At 32.9% G+C, this 12896-nt stretch overlaps 2 protein-coding genes across 2 annotated transcripts; both read left to right on the forward strand.

The window, feature by feature from the left end:
• Positions 1-3923: 3923 nt before the first annotated feature.
• LOC120200812 (dirigent protein 22-like) lies at positions 3924-5012 on the forward strand. The gene is made up of 2 exons (XM_039201563.1): positions 3924-4412; positions 4753-5012. The coding sequence occupies exons 1-2, from the start codon at positions 3949-3951 to the stop codon at positions 4883-4885; spliced, it is 597 nt and encodes a 198-aa protein (XP_039057494.1). The 5' UTR covers positions 3924-3948; the 3' UTR covers positions 4886-5012.
• Positions 5013-9073: 4061 nt separating this feature from the next.
• LOC120200811 (myosin-binding protein 7-like) lies at positions 9074-11738 on the forward strand. The gene is made up of 3 exons (XM_039201562.1): positions 9074-10689; positions 11096-11142; positions 11481-11738. Exons 1-3 carry the CDS (start codon positions 9283-9285, stop codon positions 11581-11583), a joined length of 1557 nt encoding a protein of 518 aa, XP_039057493.1. The 5' UTR covers positions 9074-9282; the 3' UTR covers positions 11584-11738.
• The last annotated feature ends 1158 nt before the right edge of the window (positions 11739-12896 follow it).

Consider the following 12896-nt stretch of genomic DNA (forward strand, 5'->3'; position numbering starts at 1 on the left):
TTGATTAACAAAGTTGGAAAGGTGAGAGGGTATAATGGTCATTACATAAGAAAGATTGTTATTTTTCCTTATTAAAGGGTGTAAACACGTGGAGTAAGAGAGAAAGAAAGAAAATTCTGGAGGCTTCATCTTCTTCCTCTCGTGCCTTCAATGGTAAGGTGAGTTGGATTCAACTTGATTGTTTCTTTAATTTTAAGGTTTGTTTTGATTCTTAGAGTGATAAGAAAGCTTAAGGGAAGTTTTAAATGGTTTAAAACTCAAAGATGAAAAAAGTTATGAGAAATTAAGTAAAAGGCGTTTTTAAGTGAATTATTGAAATAGAAGGTGTTAAGAGATTTTGAAGTTAAATTGGACTTGTCAATGGTCTAATTAAGAAGTTGGAAGCAATAAAATTGAATTTGGAACATGTTGAATTATTGGCTTAATTATTGAATTCAAGAGTGTGTATGGGATATTAGATATTATGATGAATTAAAGCGATCTAAGTTGATTAGAATAAGTGTAGTTAAGCTTAAAAGACTAAAAGAAGGTTATGGTAGAGGATTTAAGTGAGTTTGGTAAGATTTTTGGGCTTAAAAAGTGATTTCTGGGCTATGGGTATCGGTATTGCTTCATCAGGTATCAATACTTCAAGAGTAAAATAGGGAAAACATTCATGAGGTATCGATACCTGAAGAACAATATCGATACCAAGGGTACCGATACCACAAGGATGGTATCGATACCATATTCGAAACGAGAATTACATAATGCAATATGGGTATCGATACCTAGGCATGGTACCGATACCACAGTTAGGGAAGTATCGGTACCATGCATGGGGGTACCGATACTACTCAAAGTGAAATGTGAGTTGGATACTTCATTTAGTTTAGATTATTGATGATTGGTTATAAGTGATTAGAATTATGATATTCATATCGATTATATGTAAATTGTAGATATCGATCGAAGCCAAGTCCAAGATGGTTCGAAGTTATAAGAGTGCACAAGAGTATGTATAGGAATGGCTAGTGAGGCTCATGTAAGTGCATAATAGTATTAAATATGATTTGATGGTAAATTAGACTTGCGATAAGTTTGTTTCCTACATGTTGATATATATGATTGCATGAGTAGAATAATGATTAGGATTGATATTTTGTGAATATGATTTGTATGCATTATATGTCATGTGAACATAAGAGAACAGAACATAAAGTATATGATATGAGATAAGTGAATGTATGCATATATTATCTATGTTATGAATAAGATATATATGGTTACATGAGATATATGAGAAAAGGTACATGTGACATGTGAATTATATGGAAATGATCTACGTGTAAGTGAACTACGTAACTCTGTGATCATATGAAAATGTGATAATGAGCTATGTGAAAGGACTATGAGATTGTGTGTCTATGTGATATGAATATGTGAATGTGTGATAACATAAATAATAATGACCATGTTATGTGTTATGAGAGCTAGGGGTATAATTGGTATGCCAAGAGTCGAGGGTTCTACGTGGTCATTCGGGACATATATGTAATCCTTTGGAACATATATGCGGTACTTCGGTACACTTATTTGGTCTATTGGAATATGTATATGATTCTTAAGGAGTGATACTTCGGGACATATGTGATATGTTATATGTGGTCCTTCGGGGCATATGTGATATGTGATATGTGGTCTTTCGGGACAAATTTCTAAGTGCCCCTAGTGGGAATTATACGAGCTGTTGTGATAGCATAAGTGCACAACCTCTATGTACTCACATATCTTTAGTTCTCACATGTGTACATGGGTTAACAAAGAGATAACAATAAACATATTACATGTGATGTATATGCTTTTGTGATATGAAATATGTTACATAAATTATATGATGATATGTTCATTGTTTGGTTAATAATGTTAGGTGCAAGAGCTTATAACTAAGAGATATGATTGATAATAATGCTAATAATGATAAAATAATAATAAGAATGAATGATAATGTAATGTATGTATTTATGTTTCGATATGCATAATTGTTGCATAGTTTATGATACATGATGATTACATGAAGTGTGCATAGTAGGAATTAGTAATGATATGTTATAGTAAGTTTATTTATGCCTTACTAAGTCATCGACTTAGCGTGTGAGTGTTTCACACGTAGGTTCCGGGAGGCAAGAAGATAAGCTAAGAGGAGCAAGACAGGTCAGCCACTCCTTTACGAAGTTCAGATCAGAAAAGAATTTTGGATTATGTGTACTTTGTTAGATTAAATTTAGTTGGCATGTACTAAGAAATTAGATTTGAATATGCTCTGATATGTTTTTTTGTAAAACCAATTGATTTTAGTTAATGTAAAATGTTAGTTTTCTTGAAATGTGAAGTTAAATTTTTGCCAATTTGTTAAGAAAAACGTTTTAAAAAGTCAATGTGACACCTCAGACTCAGATACGGGTCGGATACGGGTTGGGGGTATTACAGTAGGATCAGGGGTGGATCCATAAATTAAAAAAATGAGGGTTCAAAAAAATTAATATTTTTTCTCAATAAAATGGGTATGTAAATTTTTGTATTTTTTCTCTAATATATTGAACTATATTTAAGAATTTATCCAAAATAAATCACATCAATTTTTTTATGTTCAAAAACAAATTTTATGATATGGATTCAGTATTCTAAATATAATTATAATATAATTATGAAATTTCTAATAAAAAATCGTGAAAATATTCAGTCTCACATTCAAAAATTCAGATTTTTTAGAAAATTAAATAAATATCTTCAAACGTCGAAAATCATTTTATATTGATTAAAGTAATAATTAATTAAAAATATATATTTAATTAATCAAATTTCAAATTTAAAAATTCGGGACGTTACAACCAGTTCTCATAATTCTTGGCTTGTGCTCTCCTTCCTTGATGCTCTTTCTTGATATTGGTCAATCATTTCTCATATTTATTCATAGGGAATAAATCCAACTGGGTAAGAGTTATTAGGAAAAAGAAACACTAAAATTAAGCTACAATGCAAGAAAACCATGCAAAATGTCTCTAAAAACGGACAAATATACAAAATAAAGGAAAGACACCAAAAAACTCTAGAAACCTAATTGTATTTAAGGAAATGACTAATTATACTCTAAATAATGCTCTTGTGGATTGCTCTTGGAATGCAGATTTTCGTTGCACCCCTCGTGAATGTGATAGAATGGCCGATGGTATAACAAATTTGGCATGGAGCTTACCTTTCGGGTTTCGGACTTACCTTACGCCACCTGATGCTGTTGTTAGGCCTTGCCCGGTGATGGATCGGCTGTGCAGCCTATGTAGGGTGCTGGGTTTATTTCATGCTTAGTAACTTTGTTTGTTTCTCGCGCTTCATTCAATAAATAAATAAATTGAATCTCATTATAGGCTTATAGCAATACTAGGATGCATGACATCCCAAAAGTCCTTGTGTTGCATCTTCGGGAATAAAATTTTATTTAAGAACGAAATCAAGATGATATCTTAGAAATAATATACATAATAATATAATTCAATAAGATATAAACATATTTAGTGATATCTAAAAAAGTTGGATTGAATTTTTAGATCAGATATCCAGATACATAAGTTCAAATATAAAATTTAATTTGACAAAAAAATCATATTTAAATTTTACATTTTGTGATTTTATGCAACATATTTTATACTTCTATTATATTCTATATAATATATATAAATTATTATTTACAACACAATAAATAATTAAACATTCTAATTTTTATTGGATTAGAGTGAGTTAGTGAATTACTCATTTATTGTACTAAATGTTGTCTAAATTTTTTTACACACCCCTGACCTTATTTTCCAATGAACATTACTCCATTAACTCAATATATAGTGGCCCCAAATCTTAGTTCCTTGCATACTTCACACCATTGAAGTCCCTAAAGAAAAAACTCTAATTGTCACCATGCCTGAAACCTTCTCAAAACTACTACCCTGCACTTTCTTCTTCCTCTTTACTCTGCTCTTCCTCTCAATCAATCTTGCCTCTGCAAAATCTAATGGCTTCTCGAACGTTTTGTCTCCCAAAAAGCTTGGCCTCGAGCGAGAGAAGCTCGGCCACCTTCACTTCTACTTCCACGACATAGTCAGCGGGCGCAATCCCACAGCTATCCGAGTCGCCAGCGCCGCCATGACCAACAAATCCGAGACCATCTTCGGTGCTGTCGTGATGGTTGATGACCCTTTGACGGAGGCACCCGAGCGGAACTCCAAGCTTGTGGGAAAAGCGCAAGGGATTTACACATCCGCAGCTCAAGACGAAGTTGGTTTATTAATGGTGATGAACTTGGCCTTCATGGAAGGCAAATATAACGGCAGTTCCCTTAGTCTTTTGGGGTGCAACTGCGTGTTTTCGACGGTGAGGGAGATGTAGGGATGGCAACGGGTCGGGTTCGGGCCGGGTATTGGTCCCCGTCCCCGTCCCCGTTTAAAAAATCTGTAATCGTCCCCGCTTAAAAAACTGCGGGATTTAAACGGGATCCCATCGGGTAATTGGGGAAAACTGCGGGGAACGGTATCCCCGTTTAGCATAAACGGTTATTTAAATGGGTATCGGGCCGGGTATCGGGGGATTACCAAACCCGTTCACGTCCCCGTTTAGCATAAACGGTTTTTCCCCTTCACTATCCCGTTTATCTTCCTCGAATCCGACCCGTTTAATTCGATTTTTGGTTTTTCCGTCGGATTCGGGTTTTTTTGCCATCCCTAGGGAGATGCCTATCGTCGGCGGTAGCGGCCTTTTCCGGTTTGTCCGTGGATATGCTCAGACTAAGACTCATACATTCGATCTTAAAACTGGGTACGCTGTGGTGGAGTACAACATCTATGTCTTCCATTATTGACGTGATGAATGGCTTTAGATTTTATGGTCTATTTTCCTTCGTTTGTATTCTTCTTTTGGCTTTTATTAATCTGCTTTGGACCACTTTTATGTTTATTGATTTTCCAATAAACTCATCGCATTATTACAATATTTTTTATTATATTCATCATTTATATATAATATTGATAATAGATGTATGTTTCAAATAGTTGAGAGTTTTAAATAAATATTATCTATGTTTACCCTAAATTTATATATAAAAAATATTATCTTTAATTATATTTTGGATCCAATTACTTTTAAGATCAAACTAAAAAAAAAGTTTTGACCCATATTTTCCAATTTTAATACTTCTTAAGTTTTCATTCATTTTAAAATAAGGTAAATTAATATTGATCCTTACTTTTTGTTTAAATATTAATTAAATTCTTGTTAATTTCAATTTTTTTAAAAATAGAATATGACTCTCTAATTTTAAAGGCTTATAATGATGACTTAATAATTAGACATTAATTTTATTTTATTACCATTTATAACCCCTTAAAATTTAATTCTAGCTGATGGTTCAAAAAAAATTCTAGCTTCATCCCTATCTATAGTACATATCAATCACAACAAAATTATCAATCAATATACCATATCTATTAGTAAAGAAAATACCAACCAATTTATAGTGTATATTAATCACACGAAAAATTACCAATAAATCTACGATATATTAATAACAATTATACCTTTTTGTGATGATAAATTATAAATATTTTAAATTAATCTCTAGAAGTTATTAAGTCAATTGCATTAAACTTTATAAAATTAATTTATTTACCATAAATATATTTTATTAATTTAAAATAAAAACTAGGAAACAAATAACCCTAAAAGAAAATTAAAACTTGCCTACCGAAAAATAATTGAAGTGGCTTTATGGTTCAAAGGTTAGATTGTAGAGCCGGGCCAATATATTTTGGGGCCAAGTCATTTTATTTGAAAAGTATGTCATATTAGCTTAGTATAACAGTCTGCAATTTTTTCTATATATAAATCTTGATGAATACAAAATAATATATATATTATTCAATTTTGTTTTTAACATTTTTCTTTATTTTTATTAAAAATAATATTTCCCATTAAGAATTGGATGCTTTTATTTTCATTTTTATGACAAATTAATGTTTTATACTTTTTAGAATATTTTTATTTTTAAATTATCAGAAATTTTTATATTTTTTAATCTTTTTCTCAAAAATAGGATTAAATTATTTATTTTAGGAGGGAGTGGATTACTTTTAAGTTTTAACGTTGTAGAAAGTGTATATATACTCCCAAAAAATTCAAAATTAATATGAGTTTTATTTTTGTACAATAGGAGCTTCATTCATCTGAAATGATTTACATCATCATTCTTATGGCTGTGTTCCATTGAAATTTCATATTCTTCAGTATAATTTGGTTGCCAAATGATTTCACAACAAAATTGTAAAATCAAGAAGGTTATATGAACAAATAAAATGATGTATTTTTTCTTCTACCTTTAATAAAAAAAAATTGATAAATCTGGGTGAATATAAAGACAGTATTTGTTCAAAAACTATTAACAATTTGATAATGAACGTTCATTTTAATGCATATGTGGTGCTCAAATCCGAGACCGTAAAAAATAGCAACAAATCTCTTAATGACTTAAGTCGCTTGGTTAATACTTCTTTTTAATAAAATTATCCACGGTAAAATTACATACTTTTTAATATCAAGAATATTATTAAGTTCTAAAATTTTAGAATATTTTTAAACAAGTCCTCGTTCAAAATTTTAGAAGTCCTTATCAAACTTTAAGGTTTTAGAATATATTTAATTAAGTTCTTTCTCAAAAATTTTAGAAGGGATATTAGCAAAGATAAATTCAACTTCAAAATTCATATCTTTTGTTAGTTTGATGTGTTATTTTCAATGTTTTCAAAATCGGACCGGACATTGAACCGGTGAATGTACTGGTTCACTGGTTCAATCGGGTTCAACCGCGGTTGAACCGGATTTTATATAAAATAATATATTTTTAAAATTTTACATAATATTCAAAGCAATATTAATATATATGTAACATTTTTTTTAAGTTTACAATATTAAAAGGTATAAAAATATCACAAGTTATAACATGTATAAATGAAAAACCATAAAATCAAGTGAAACAAAATGATTCAAATCAACTACAACATAATATTTAAGGTAAAACATATTAAATAATAAATATAATTATAACTATAATAAAAATAAAAATTGGGGCTTAAAAAATTATAACAAATGATGTCATTTGGTTTAATTGTTTAAAAAAACAATCTCACATGGCTAAGAAACATAGAAGAGTATCCCAAAGTTTAAAGGTAAAAATATGAGAACAAACAATCCACATGGCTAAGAAACATAGAAGAGCATCCAAACTTACTTCTATAAATAATAGAGGTAATTTGACATTCAAAATCATGGAGCCTTTTGGTGAGCATAAAGCGAACTATTCTTTCGCTTCAATTGAGCTCAAATTTTAGGCTTCAATCGAACTTCTAATTTTTTTTTGAGTTCGAGCCTTTTCGATTTCAAGTTTTAATATTATATTTCGAGTTGATAATTTTTAGCTCGTGAGTTTTTTGAGTTGAGTTGCTTACTTTTAAGTTTTCGAGTTTGAGTCGAGCTCAGCAATACTCGAATTTGACTCGGCTCGTTGAACAAACGACGTCGTTTGGTTTAATTTTTTTTTAAAGAAATAAAGTGAACCGGCGATTCAAACCGGTTTTGCCGGTTTTCAGCCGGTTCACCCCGATTTTCCCGGTTTTCAGCCGGTTCTTCTGGTTCTGTGCTAATCCCGTTTTGGGAGTTAATCGGACCGGACAGGCCACCGGTTCACGTTTCAACCGGTCGAACCGACCGGTCTGATCCAGTTTTAATAACATTGGTTATTTTAGATAAATGATATATTGAATGGTCTCAATGGTTAAATAGTAAAATTAAGAGAATGCAAGGGGTGCCTTAGATGGATCACATGGAATTAGTATAGGCAATCCAAATGGTGAAAAAATGAGCGAATTTCAAATGGAGACGAGAGAGGGAATAAAGAGGGTCTTTCCCTTTTCACCTTCTTCTGTGTTCCTTCACCATCACACTTCCCAAGTTGAGTTTGACATACTAATAGGGCCATATCTTTTTCTTAGGTAAATTAGTATGAGTTATTAAATTTTATCTAATTGGTTATTGTGCATAAATTGCTACCACCGTTAACAACTAATCAATAAAATTAAATCTAAACATATGAAATAAAAATAATATAACATTTTTTATTACTCAATTAATTAATAAATCTCAAAATATTTTACATGTGAGATAATATAAACATATTTAACCATATGAATGTTAACAAAAAAGGGTGAATGAAGTGGGGAAGGATTTAGTCAATAGGGATAGCCAAATTTAGTAGAAACAAGCTCACAGTAAACTAAATATAAATACCCGCAATCGGAAACAACTCCTGTTTTAACTATCATCAGCGCCATCTTGGAAGAGGTCAAGGGCAAATGATTCGATCATCAACCGCCCACTGATTTTAACCATTCCCCCTTCCCTTTTTTCGTTTAAATTGCTTTGCCTCGTTTTCGCGTCACCCGGACACGCAGATCGACAGAAACCTCAAAAGCTGAATAAATCAATGCGACCCCAAAAATAAAAATTAATAAAAAAAAGTTAATAGTTTTCTTTCTCATATTTCTCTCTTTCTCTCTTTGATTTTCCTTCCCTCCAATCGCCATCGCTATTTTCACCGTTTCTACCTTCGGATTTTTTCTCACCGCTCTGATTGATTGACCGGCGATTGATGTTCTTTCATTGGACAAGTTTGTGAGTTTCTTAATGACAAGGGATTGATTTCTCGTTTCCGGAGGTTAATTTTATCGGGAAATTTTGCCTCCTTTTTCCACCTCTTTCTCTCAACTTCCGCGGTGAGTTGCATTTTTCCTAGTCCCTCGCTCCTCTGATGCGTAGAAATGTTATTTTCTGTAAGATTTCTCGAGAAAGAATGTTTGAATTTTTTAAATGTTAATTGAAAATTACAAAAACAATGAATGTTATTAAGAGATTTATTTTATTTCCCGGAAGATTTATGTATAAAACGAAGGAACTGTAGTTACATATCTTTCATTTTTTGTTGTTTTATCGTTTATTTCAGAAATTTTCTATGTGATTGAATGATGAAGGAGGAATCAATATAGCTGGTGGCTGGAATCAGAAATGAAAGGAGGGAAAATTTAAGAGGATATGCACTATTCAAGAGAGAATCAGAACTTTAATATTTTTTTCATTTTTTAGCGTAGATTCTTTTTTTTTAACTTTTAGTAAATAATTAGGTTGCTCGAGTTCGAATGAATAAATTGCCACATGGAGTCAGAAATATTTTCGCCTCCAAGAGATTTGGTAAAATGTTGTAATTGCAATTGTACTACCTGTGCTTTGATTGGTGCTCCTCCGAATTCCTGGTTTCGGTCTGTGAAGCGAAAATATGATGAGTTTGAGACTGGAAACAACTTTTATGTTCCAGGGCTTGATCTTTATTCCAATGCCCGAGTCCAAATTGAGAATGAATGTGCTGCTTTGCGGGAGACAGTCAGCAGCCAACAAGCAACAATACAGGATTTGTATTCAGAATTGGAGGAAGAGAGAAGTGCCTCATCTTCAGCTGCAACTGAGGCCATGTCGATGATATTGAAGTTGCAGAGCGAGAAGGCAGAGATCGAAATGGAGGCTAGGCAATTCAAGCGTTTTGCCGAGGAGAAAATGTCACATGACCAGCAGGAGATAGTGGTTTTGGAGGATCTGTTATATAAGAGAGAGCAGACTATTCAAGCTTTAACCTGTGAAGCACAGGCATACAAGCATAGGATGTTGAGTTATGGGTTTACAGAGGAAGAGGTTGAAGGTGAGAAGGATGGACAGACGTGGCAGCCAAGTGTGGCCGAGGACTTCGAGGCCGAAGCTGATATTCCTGAATATGATTATCCTCCTCTAAAGTGCAATTTGAACGAGAATCCTGGTAATGATGTCGACGATGTTGAAGATGTTGAAGACGTTGAAAAATATGCATTTGGTGAGACCCCTCGTGCCCGAGAACACTTGAGGAATCTGGAAGAAAGGATCTCCCAAATGGAAAGGAATCCCAGCGGCAGCCAACTGGATGGAGAGATTCCTGGAACAAGAAATGTTTTTGAGAAGGTGGTAGTCGGCCACTCTCCTAGGCGACCAAGACATTCAAGGAGGCATTCAAATGATAGTACAAATTCGTTCTTTTCTAGGGAGATGGGTTCAGAGTTTATCAGTGATTCCCCCAAGTTTACCTTTGGTTCGCCCAGGTATAATACTAGCTTAAAGAAGATGGAGTTAGTTTCTGAAATGGACGAGATTTCTAGCACAGGAAGAATGGATAATGTTTCAGAAGTTGGAGATGATATGAATGACAGAGTTTATACTATTGATTCTGTCCATAATGGGGTGCCATATAATGGAACTGCTGAGCACAAACATGGACTTGGAATTTCTGATAACTATGCATCCACTCCAAGTGAGACATTCAATCAACCTGATGTTTGTGATCTTCATATCAAGAAACTCTACATGAGGCTTCAGAACCTTGAGGCTGACAAGGAATCAATGAGACAAGCACTGCTATCTATGCGAACTGACAAAGCACAGTTGGTATTACTGAAAGAAATAGCTCAACATTTGTGCAAGCAAATGTCACCAGAAAAACAAGTGGCTGTGAAGCCATCTGTTCTTGGAAGCCTCTTCAAGGTAATCTCTGTTTATGTAAAGTGTTGTATTATCATCGAGTTCTGTCATGGCATTTTCATGTCTGTATACTTTTCACTCTTCAATTTCATGTTGCTTTATTGCTGACAAGTGCAATATGGTTTAGTTTCACTATTTTGTGCTCTTTATTCTGGTATTATTTTAGTTCCTTTATATCAATCATCCGTTGCAGATTCAAATTTGGGTTGTAATTTATCTGAAACCCATCTTTTAGATGTTAATCTAATGTTGTTGGAAGCATCATAAACATAATATGCGGTAATTATTCATCAATAAAGCTCTTCTGTATTTCCCATGATCTTAATACCTTGTTTTTGTTTTGATGTATTGCCATATTGCCACTAAGTTTAGTGTCTTTTGATGGTTTATTTATTTCTTTTCTTTTCAGTGGATTACAGCTTCTATTTCTTGGAGGCGGAGAGCTCGCCGAAGCAAGTAAGTAGAATAATTGTCATATACGTAATTACTGTAGGGTTGACCAATGTTTTAAAACTGACGAACATATATTAATGCATTTTACGACATAGCAAAATCGAAATTAGTTATTCTGGTGCAGTAGAAAGAAATGCAGTCTTTAACATCATCATTTAAGGCCATAGCCTCTAATAGTTGACCCTGAAACAATAGAGATACAGGTTTACTGAGGGAGCATGTGTTTGATATATTTTATATTGAAAATTAACATTGAAGTTTATAAGCATATTATATCCTAGAGAAAAAGTTAATGCCGGCATTTGAAAATCGTTGTTCATAGTTCTTCTTTAATTACATAGGTACCTTTACGGATTGTCACCGATCAACACTGGCTTGCTAATGGTTTTAGACAAGGGCCCTCGACTTAGACAGTGGAGATGCCTTTCAAGCACCCAAGTGTGAAAGAACGTGAAAACTGATTCTTTCACTCGGATATGTAGATGAAACCATAATCATAACTGTGAATACAGAATGGGTTTGTTGAAGCTATCATGTGTTGGCTTAGCATCCAGTTTTTGACGGCAGCAGAGTTTGGTATATTGTGCAGTGTTCTTTTATTTGACTTGGTTTTTTATTTCTTTTCATTTTTCGGGATTTAATACATGCTCTATGAGCAAACCATGGATAGTTTGTCGGGTTTCCGTTTGAGGTATTTTGGGCATAGCCTCTCTCTTTTTTTTTTTTCAGATTCATGTAATGCAGTTTTATCCTGTTTATAATTCAAGCAATTGGTTATTTTCTATGGATATTCTTGTTTATAATTCACGTTTTATTCCAACTCACTTGGACTCGGGAGGGGGCGGCGGTAGTAGTCCCCTCCCCTGGAAATTTTAAATTATTATATATTTTTTATATTGATAATTTATTTTCGTTCTGTCTAAAATTGTATAAGTTCATTTATTCCTAAAAATTTAGAAGTTAACTTCTCTGGTATAAAAATTTGACTCCATCCTTGCTTTTCTGATATACATAGTGGGCATTTTCGTTGTCCCCGGAAGCAGAGAAAACTACGAATAGACGGGGAAATTCCCCAAAACCAATGACCCCTTGTCATTCAAGCTTGTAAGAATCAAATACGGCCAGCTTAGTGGCTGAGGGACAAGGCCAAGTACAATTTAATCAAGTTTCTTAAATAACAAGTTCTTCCCTAGTTTGTGTATAAACGAAATTATAAATTTTGTGTTGGATGATGAAAACAAACTATAAATTCTTTTAGGGAACACATTTGAATTTACCAACATTTTAGTGGTACAAATAGCAATTTTACTGATGTTCAAGGAAGCCTACATACACTGTAAGCATGAGATGAGTATAAACGTAACGGGAAGATCAGAAGTACAAGTATTTGCAGTTACCAATATTCTTAAGTAGAAATAAGTGAAATCATATTTAAAATTTTACATTCTTGTGCACGAAGAAACAAATCGTCTTTAGAGTCTAACATCATAGAGTACAAAGGAGCGAAATATTATCTTTCAAAATTTTGTCATTTTCGGATATGAAGAAGTAATTCGTCTTTAGAATCCAGTATTCTCGAGCACAAAAGAATGAATTATCTTTAAAAAAATTCATTTTCAAGTACGAAGGACCAGATCGTTTTGAGTCCAACGTGTGAAATTATCTTTTAAAATTTGGTATCCTCGAGTACGAAGTAATAAATCTTTTTTAAAGTTCAACATTCTCGAATACAAATGAGAAGAATCATCTTCAAAATT

The sequence above is a fragment of the Hibiscus syriacus genome, unplaced genomic scaffold (assembly GCF_006381635.1).
Source record: "Hibiscus syriacus cultivar Baekdansim isolate YM2019G1 unplaced genomic scaffold, ASM638163v2 tig00006570_pilon, whole genome shotgun sequence".
Lineage (NCBI taxonomy): Eukaryota > Viridiplantae > Streptophyta > Magnoliopsida > Malvales > Malvaceae > Hibiscus > Hibiscus syriacus.